The sequence below is a fragment of the Lactuca serriola genome, chromosome 4 (genome assembly GCF_051521515.1).
Source record: "Lactuca serriola cultivar US96UC23 chromosome 4, Lser_US96UC23_V15, whole genome shotgun sequence".
Lineage (NCBI taxonomy): Eukaryota > Viridiplantae > Streptophyta > Magnoliopsida > Asterales > Asteraceae > Lactuca > Lactuca serriola.
Window position 1 is genome coordinate 141,426,016 of NC_136411.1, and position 10,125 is coordinate 141,436,140.

The 10,125-nt window shown below is 29.4% G+C and overlaps 1 protein-coding gene across 1 annotated transcript; it reads right to left on the reverse strand.

The window, feature by feature from the left end:
• Nucleotides 1-6,514: 6,514 nt before the first annotated feature.
• Nucleotides 6,515-9,417, reverse strand: LOC145102642 (bidirectional sugar transporter SWEET14-like). Its single transcript, XM_079040091.1, has 6 exons — nucleotides 9,247-9,417; nucleotides 7,833-7,869; nucleotides 7,519-7,729; nucleotides 7,269-7,430; nucleotides 7,035-7,154; nucleotides 6,515-6,942 (listed from the first exon to the last, which is right to left on the reverse strand). The coding sequence occupies exons 1-6, from the start codon at nucleotides 9,290-9,292 to the stop codon at nucleotides 6,646-6,648; spliced, it is 873 nt and encodes a 290-aa protein (XP_078896217.1). The 5' UTR covers nucleotides 9,293-9,417; the 3' UTR covers nucleotides 6,515-6,645.
• Nucleotides 9,418-10,125: the final 708 nt, after the last annotated feature.

The following is a 10,125-nucleotide window of genomic DNA, read 5'->3' on the forward strand; positions in this document are numbered from 1 at the left end:
AATCTAAGTAATAACATATTTGAAAGGTAGGTGAATGACGATTCACCAATTTCCACCATGAAAAATGAAATGAATTATTAGGTTTCAGTTGGATTTAAAATTCCTAGATTCTTTTGAGATTCATTGAACTTTTCAATGGCATGTTTCAATCTCGATTGTGTCCTTCAAGTTTTATGACTAGGATGCCGAGGATCACAAAACAAGGTGTGAATAACCATGCTAATTCACTTGGTACCCTTAATATTATCACCTAATCAATGTGCCGGTTAACCACACATGCTCAATTGATCTATGACAAACATTAACTCACCCTTCATGATCCTTACTAGTCCAAGTTAGTGTGCCAGTTAACCATACACGCTCCACCAACGACTTGGTAAGGTACAAAGTGTGAATTCCATGGACTAGCACCATGTTCACATTTTTCCTAAAGTAACTAAGATTGGGAATTAAAATATTTAGTTACTTTATAATAATCATTATACTTTTAATGAGAAGTTAAAGTCATTGTCCTACCCGTTCGGCTAACGACCCTCCACCGATCAAGGAAGCGGTGGGTGAGAGTGGACACCAATTAAGCTGTCATTTTATAGGCAACAGCCTTATACCCCCCCCCCCCCCTTATAGACCGGGTTCGTGAATGATGCCTACTAACGGTAAAATGACTTATTCTTATATATATATATATATATATATATATATATATATATATATATAATAATTAACCATTAATGTTATAAATAGTATAAGTGTTGAATTTTAACTATTAAAACTCTAAGTGATGGAATTAAAGTTTATTAAAGTGTGTGAAACTTTACAAATTCCAAAACTTAAGGGCAAGTTTTGTAACTATTCAAAACTTTTGACTTCATAACTTATGAATTAAAGGTTCATAAAAATGAAGACTCTTCATTTTTATGTAACTTATGTGTTTTAAATGTGTGTTTAAAAGAAGTGACCTTTGGATATCCATAACTTGAGGACAAATTACGGACTCCATTAAAACACATAAATGATGAAGAATTAATCCTAAACAATTCAGCAAATAATTCCTGTCATCTTCTAAATTTATAAGAACATGAACATGATCATCAAAGTTTCAAGGATTATATGAACACATACAAAGCAAGAAATTTTGATATAAGCTATTGTAAATGGATTAGAACAACCATTACGCCAACTAAAACAAGTCTTAAAACACCAAAACAGTTTAGGGTAATGTTTCTAGTCCATTTCCAGCAGCAAAAGTCGAAAATCTGCATTCTGAGGCTTCTACTCGTCGAGTCCACGAACCTACTCGACGAGTAGGATGAATTTATTCATGGACTCGGCGAGTTCATCATGCAGACAGCAAGAAAATCGACATTTTTTCACTATTTTGAATCAAGTATCAAACAAACAAGCCTAAGCTCTGATACCACTGTTGGGTTTTAAGCATTCTAACACTTCCTAAGTGTACATTCAACCCTAATAAACCATGGATCTATGTTTGTCTATAATACATGCAAAATTTGTTTTCCAAGGTTTATAACTTATCTAGCATGGCATGGGGAACTTTTAAACATAAAAGAACTAGATGAATTACATACCTTTTGATGAGTGTTGATTCCTTGGAGTTTGAGAGCCAAGCACCAATAATGTGAATGTCTCAAATGGAAATCACAAATCACCACAAACTTGGAAAACTTATGAAAGTGTATACTTTGATCTAGAAATCGGCCACCACATCTCACACACACTAGGGTGTCAATTCATGCACCATAGGCTTGTTTATATAGTGTAGATGATTAGGGTAAACCCTAATAACCCATGTATTTTCCTCTTCCAAGGATCCATGGGTTAAAAGCTCCATGGATCATCCATGGACTTCCATATAAGCTAAGCCCATTCCCAAATGAGTGTTAGCCCACGCCATATAAATCTAATAGCCCATGATTTAATCAGTCTTCCTTTTAATCACTAAATCAATTCATAATTAATTTAAGATTAAAAATTAATTAAATATCATGACTTTATATTAATATATTATAACTTATAATATATTAATAAAACATAAGTATACAATTCTCATAATATTATCCATAAATCGTTTGGGTGAAGTGCAACCCAAATGGACCATGCCGGGTCGGGTCAAGTATACCAAATAAGTTATGGACTTAGACACCTTATCCAACATCATATACAAAAACACCCAAAAGTAGGATGGAATTCTTATCATCAACCTAAGCCAAATACATATATAAAAAAACCCCCATCCTCTGCTAACTTCATTTCAATAATATCTAAAGGCAAAGCACGACCACAACAAGAACCACAATCACAAGCTTCAACGTTGCAGCTACCTTGTTTGACTGAACCGGAGCTTTCTATAGCCTCTCAATCTCATCCTTCTCATTTGATAGGAGAAACTCCAACTCTACCACTTTAGTCCTCCACTTATGCAATTCAAAGTGATCCTCTCTACTATCCAACTTTTGCTTCATTGATTAAATCAATGTTTTTTAGTAACTATTTTCCAACTCATCATCTGTCCACTCAAAAGAATTCTTATTACGTAAGCCTGGTATGCTAATCATTTAAACAAGCACAAGTCATAGTTGTTAATCAACAAATCTTGGTCTGTTAATAAAGTAAACAAACACAGAATGACATAGTTAATAATCAAGTAATCTTTATTGGAGTGTTCATGTCAAACTCATTAGGGTTTTTGAAACCCTGATTTGTTGAATAAAGCTTAGATTAAGTAATAGATTATCAACATAGAAGTTAATGTGGATGGATCGAAAGCTTACCAAGCTATTACGACAGTTAAAGAACCTCATCCTAGGATTTCCAGTGTGCCATGATTTTTGTTGCAATGAGGGTTTCTCATAGTCACATTCGAGAGGGTTGTTTACCCGCTAGCATTAGAACCTCATAGCCTCAGCGTTCGACTGGTGGGGGTTCGACTGGTAAAGGATGAGGAAGCCACCGGGAGATTTCTTAAGTAGAAAAACTTTGCTTGAATGGTCGGATGAAGGAAACAATGTAAACGAAGTGTGTTATATGAGGGTATCATTTATTAGATAGATCATGACCAGGTTGTAACATGGATGTGTAGCTATAATAACGGTTTAGCTTTTCTCACAAGTCAGATTGCCAAGCAAGCTTCGTAACCAAACAACCGTCTAAAATCGATCGAAATTGCGTAATTAACAGGTAATTTGAAAGTTGAGGGATTAATTGCTCAAAAGAAAAACTTGAGTGACCAATCCGGGACAAAGCCACGATTTCGTTGTGCTACAGCGTCAATGTTCCTTGCTATACATATATATCTATTGTGTTATTTTTTTGTATATTGTTTTTCATCTCTTGTAAAATGTGTTTTTTTTGTTATATGGTTTTTGATATTGTAGTCGGTTTGCCTCTTCTTCAATTTATATGAAATTCATGGACATATCATATGCATATATTATTCATAAATGTTTAAAGCATGACAAATAATACAAAATAATAATGACGACTTTATAATAAAAATTATCTTTGTTTTTTTTTTAACATTAAAAATGTACATCTCATCATGTTTTCAAAATTTTTTAATCATATACATCCGAGTAAAATATTTAAAAATAGCAAAATTATACTATTATAATTACATTAGTTACAAATCTTGGTGATGGAACTGAATAAAATATTATAGGATATTTGAAACTAAGATTATATATTTTCAATTAACTGTAACAAATAAATTTGAATAGAATCGTCTTTCTTTTTACTCCAAATGTACAAAGATAACTATGTTCTTGAAATTTAAAGAAAATAGAATAAAAAAAATATGTTAATATAAATTGAAACTATGAAAATCACTCGAATACTTTTTAAACTTTCATAAGCTTAATTATTATATTTATCTTTAGTTCTCCAATATTTTATCATTCAAACTCTTTCTTTCATTACAAGTAATAAATAATGAAATAGTTTTCTTATATAGGCAAAACATTTCAGTTAATCAAGTAGTTAATTAACATGTGATGAAAGGGTCCGAGTTTTAAATTAATCTGATTCAAGATATATGTTTTATTTTGGACCATATTGATTTGGATGATATTTTTTATAAGAATTATATATATATATATATATATATATATATATATATATATATATATATATATATATATATATATATTTATAATTTATAAAATAATCATATGATGAAAGGGTTGGAGTTTTAAATTAATATGATTCAAGATATATATTTTATCTTGAATCATATTGATCTGGATGATATTTTTTATAAGAATTATATATATATATATATATATATATATATATATATATATATATATATATATATATATAATTTATAAAATAATCATATTCATTTTGTTTCCTTCATAATCTAATTTAGACAAAATTGCAAAAATTGTCCCTGTGGTATGCAAATTTTTGGGGTTTTAGTCCAAACAATGACTTTTTTGGTTTCATAGTCCTTTTGGAGTGGTTTGTATGTGAAAATGGTCCCTCCGAAAATTGAAATGACTATAATACCCTTGGGGTATTTATTTTTCATTTTTCTTTCATTATTCTTAAAATTTAATAACTATTTATTCATTTTAATAATTAAAAAATGAAATCTCTCTCTCTCTTATCAGCAAAGAATAAAAAAACCGCACCCCATCTTCTTCCCCAACGCTTCCCTTTCTTATCTATGTCTAGTAAAATATAATCAAGAACTTCATTTGTGTGTGTTCTTAAAAAAAATAACCAACATACCATTGTTTTTAGATTGAAGGCCTGGTTCAAAAAAAAAAGATGAACATTGGATCGCCTAGGAAAAATGATGAACAATAGGTCAACGAAGACGGTAGCTGCACAAACTATTACGATTAGAGACCTCAAAAACTCTCTCCCTCTCTCTCTCTCTCGTCAGTAAAGAACGTAAAAACCCCACCCATCATCTTGTTCCCCAACCAATCGCCTGATAAACCCTGATCCTGTTATCCCTCTTTTGTTGAAACCTGCAAATCGCTAATTGAACAAGTGATCCCAACGTTTTGAAGTATAGGTCATATCTGTTATGATCATTGCCGACATGAGCTTTGGTACCAGAAATTCAAGATCAATCCAAGTTTTTGAAATCTAGGGCTTCCTTCTCTGCCATTCTATTTCAAGCTAAGCATCAAAAAACACCAATAATAGCAAACCCTTTAGGAATTTATGATGGAATAAGGAGTTACCTGGAAGGAAAAATCAGAATGCTGATGCATCAATACTGGAAGTAGGAGTTATCGGATAGCGGTGGTAGGCATGAGGACCTCCACCTCCCCTAATGCTTTGCATGTAATGTGTTCCGGTAGGGATGAGGAGCTCCACACAGGTTAATCCCTTAACATTTTGTTTATTGTTTCACATGTCATCATCTCTTATTTGTTTCAACTTATGCAGGAGATAAGCCTCTTAAGGTTGGAGAAGAAAGTTTAAAAAGGCAGAGGTAATGGTAAGGGGTGCAGTAGCGTTTGTGTTGTGTTGCCGGTAAAGGAGAGAGAGAGAGAGAGAGAGAGAGAGAGAGAGAGAGAGCTTTCATTTTTTTATTATTAAAATGAATAAATAATTATTAAATTTTAAGAATAATGAAAGAAAAATGAAAAATAAATACCCCAATGGTATTATAGTCATTTCAATTTTCGGAGAGACCATTTTTACATATAAACTATTCCAAAAGGACTACGAAACCAAAAAAGTTACTGTTTGGACTAAAACCCCAAAAATTTACATACCACATGGACCATTTTTGCAATTTTTTCTTTAATTTATACTAAAATTAAAATTAAAGCCCTAGAGTTTGTGATTGATAAGAACATCCGCCGTATGACGTTTTCACAGTTTTTTCTTGAAACAAATAAGCTTATGAAAGTAAAATAAATAAATAATGTGAATGCTTTTTAATTTCAAAGCTTTTGACAGATTCATTAACCCTTTGAAACAAATAAATACTGTGAAAGCTTTTTAATTTTAAGGCTTGAATCATTATATATCTTTTTTAATCTACTTTCTCTATTAGATAGATATTGCACAAGCTTTGGAAAAAAAAACGTTTATATTTATTATTATATGTTTGTTTTTCTTTTTTATTTATCTCATTTTTATTACTTAATACCTTTTTATAAAATATCAATATATCCTAATTTAGAAAATGGAAGAGATAAATATTGCGTAAGTACCTACGTAACAAAAATAGCACTATATATGTTAACTATAGAAAATAATGAAATTTAAATAAGAAGTAAAAAACATAAAGTTTGTTAATTTATAGGTAAACGTTCTTTCATGAGAGTACAAAAGGAAATGTGTTACAATTTTGCTTGTCGGAGCGTATATAAAATGGTGAAAGAGTCCAATTTAATGTTTAAAAGTAGTTGCCACTACTTAGCTAGGCAGAAGCATCTGCAACTTTAACAAGTGTAACTATCAAAGCCCAAACTCGTTTATATCGAGAATAAAAATGAAACGTATGTTAGGTAAGAGACTGATAAAGTTTTTATCAAGCAAAGACGCGCGATAGCCTGTTTGCAACAAGTTAAAAACTATATTAAGAAGATACACCGAAACATGGAATTAAGATCCAACAACATGTCTTTCTGTGGTTAAAATTAAAAGCTATGGTTCTCAAGCTGCAACTTCAATGGTGTGATGTGGCACATATAAAGGAGCTTGAGGTTCAACAGCTACAATTTTGTTTGATTTGGCAACCACCGGAAGAATATCAGAATTAATTAAATTTTCCAGCTTCAAAATATCGACGGTTTTCTGATCTTTATGTTCTGGGATCTTTTGTTCCTCCTTTTGACTGATTTTTGCTTCCAAAGTTAATATATTTTCATTGGTAAGTGGCTTCTTGTTTTTGTACACAAAATATAGTATCATTTGAAGAATACCGAAGGTGAATCCAAGTACATTTGGAATCTAAAAAAAAGGTTAAAACAAACACTATCAATACAAAAAAGAAATAGTGAAAATTGTTCGACGAAAACCAAACACAAATAATTTGGTAGTACCGCAATGTTGAAGTCAGCAAGGAGTAGGCCATAAAAGAACCACATAACGGCACTGATAGTTAGTGCAAAAGAGAGTAGAATTGGCATGTACTCTACGCTTTTTGTTTTAATCACTTGTCGCTACAGAGAAAGTAAAATGGAAATAATTAAAAGTACGTATTCATTAATTATGAAACATGTACATAAAATATAAATATCAAAAACGTTATTTATTTCTTTAATTTTAGTACGTACCACAACTCCCATAGGTGCAACGAAAACACACAAAGAAAATACAAGGCAAATCCATCCAACTATCACAGTACGAGTACCTCCACTTGCAAGGAGCTGAGTTAGGAGGACAATCAATCCAAATCCAACGACTATCAATAAACCAATTAGCTTCAGACTCTCCATCTGTATATACAAAAAAATATAAGTCTTCATGAGGGCAACAAATATGAAAGTATACTTTAACCGAAGAAAAAGATTAATTAGTACATACCCTAGCCTTCTTTGGTGCATAAAAGAGAAAAAAACATATATACAATGTCTCGATAAAGCAACCAACTGAGTTAATGGTGATGAGAAGCATGACATTGGTCTTGAGCAAAGCGTAATATATCCAAAGCATGGCACTAAATAGCCCGACAACATAAGGTGCTGACTGAAACCCTTGAGTTGATTTCTTCTTATAGACCTTATAGAATGTCGGTCTGTATTTTTCATAGAAATTGTTCAAAATATAGCTATATATACGAAGTTATTAATTAAGGAAAAATCAAATTTACTACGGATCAAGATGTCAAAAGAACTTACATTGGTGCAAGGAATACCAAAAATGAAATAATATTTCCTACAAAAATGTTAAAGAAATGAAAACGGTAAGCAATATCAATTCAAAAAAAAAAAAAATAAATAAATAAATAATATATATATATATATATATATATATATATATATATATATATATATATATATATTAAGTGTGAAACCCATATATTAAATGAGTTTTTTTTTAAATAAACTAAATACAAAATTGTAAACATTTGAGAATTATGAATTTAAAAGAAAAGTGAGAAAATATTGAATTATAAAAATTAAAGTGTTTTTTTTTTCTTTTAAATTTAAACAAAAAGTTTATATAAATAAATAAATAAATTAATGAATCTTTAATTTACTAATTTTGAAATTAAAAAAAAAGTTTATTAATAAAACTGATACGCATATATTATTGTATTTAAATACTATCTAAAATTTAATAAAATGAAAAAAAAACTACCAAATGACATGTGAAATAAACATTAATTTAAAATAACCAAAAATTTACATGTGACAAAATAAATAAAAATGTGACATTTGGAAAAAAATTTACTTATTTATTAGGAGGATATATATATATGAAAGAAATATTTGGCTGAAAGGTAATAAATTTTTACTCGGCATATTTTTTAATGGAAAAAAAGAAAGAATCATTATATGAGTCGAAAATAACATAATTCACAAAAATAAACCCGAAGAAACGTCTTTATGATTCATTTTTACAGGAATTATGTTGTTATTTATTAAAATTGTCCGTAAAATAAAGTTAAAAATGAATAAATAGGGTATTTTTTTTGAATTGTTTCTTGTCAATCATTGTTACATTATAATAACTAATGACTCATTTTGTAGGTTGGTTAAAAAAATATGCACATAAAAAACTTATTATTTTTCTTATCAAAATTTTCCTTCATAATTTATCCGGATTATATATATATATATATATTTGTGAACCCATAATTTTACATGAATCATTATGTAAATACGAACTTTTTTGTATGATATTTTTTGTTAAAAAAATCGCTTAAAGAACCAATTCGGTTCTATAGAAGTATATTTGCAAAAAAAATAAGGGAAAACAAATTCTCGAAAAAAAATGTGCATATATAGATTTTTTACGAGCTTTTTGAATTTCTGACGTTTATGCACATATACACATGTTATATATGCATATTTTTTTCGAGATTTTTTTTATATATTTATTATATAGAGACGATTTGGTGTGTTATGTCTAATTATTAATAAAAAGTTACCACAAAAAAAGTTTGAATTTTATGAGTGGTTTGCAGGAAATAATTGGTTCACAAAAGATCCGGAACAATATATATATATATATATATATATATATATATATATATATATATATATAGAGAGAGAGAGAGAGAGAGAGAGAGAGAGAGAGATTATATACCAAGAAGCCCAAAAGCAAGAGTAAGGTGAGCCAAGTTTCCCGTCATCTCCTTGATTAGTAATATATTATCAATACAGGTATATATATCTCTGCTTTGACAAACTAAGACTTGAATGTGTTTAGAGAAACTAGGCTTGTCTAGCTCTTTTCTTGATAATTATGAAAAGAGTAGCTTATGAAAAATAGTGGAAGGCTGCCCTTCCTTTATATAGGAATAGAAAAGGTTTGAAGGTGATGGGCCATTAAATCAAATCAACGAAAATAAAAAATGTTTTTTTAAAGATCACAATGCTCAGCTTTTTCACTGATTTGTTTGCGACGTAAATCTTCCTTTACATTTTTTATAAACAAAAAATTATATGTATACCTGCGCGTTAAACAGAAATAAAATTATATAATAAAAATATTATTTTTTCTAGACTTGCTGTAAATATGCAAAATTAATTGTAGTCTGTCCATATTAGTGAAAACTAAAGTTCCATCTAAAAGTCGAACAAAATAATCTAACCATCTTTTTTTGTGAATTATATATAGATAGCACAACACTAAAAAAATAGAAAACACTTCTATATAAATTACCTCAAAATCTAAAAAAAAATTGAAAAATAAATAAAATTAATAATAGTACAAAGATAATATTTGAGAAAAATAATTTTATATTTTTTAGACTCTTAGCTGTTAAATATATAGAAAATTTGATTTTTTTTTTTCATTCTTCTATTTTTTCTCTTTTAAAAAGTTGATTACCTTTTATTTATGAGTAAATTACAAGGATGGTCTTTATTGGGTTGTTCACTATTCAGATAAAACCGAATTGTCTAATTGGACAATTTGGTTCGGCTTTTTGGATTTTTGGATAGTTCCAGTAAAACTGAATTA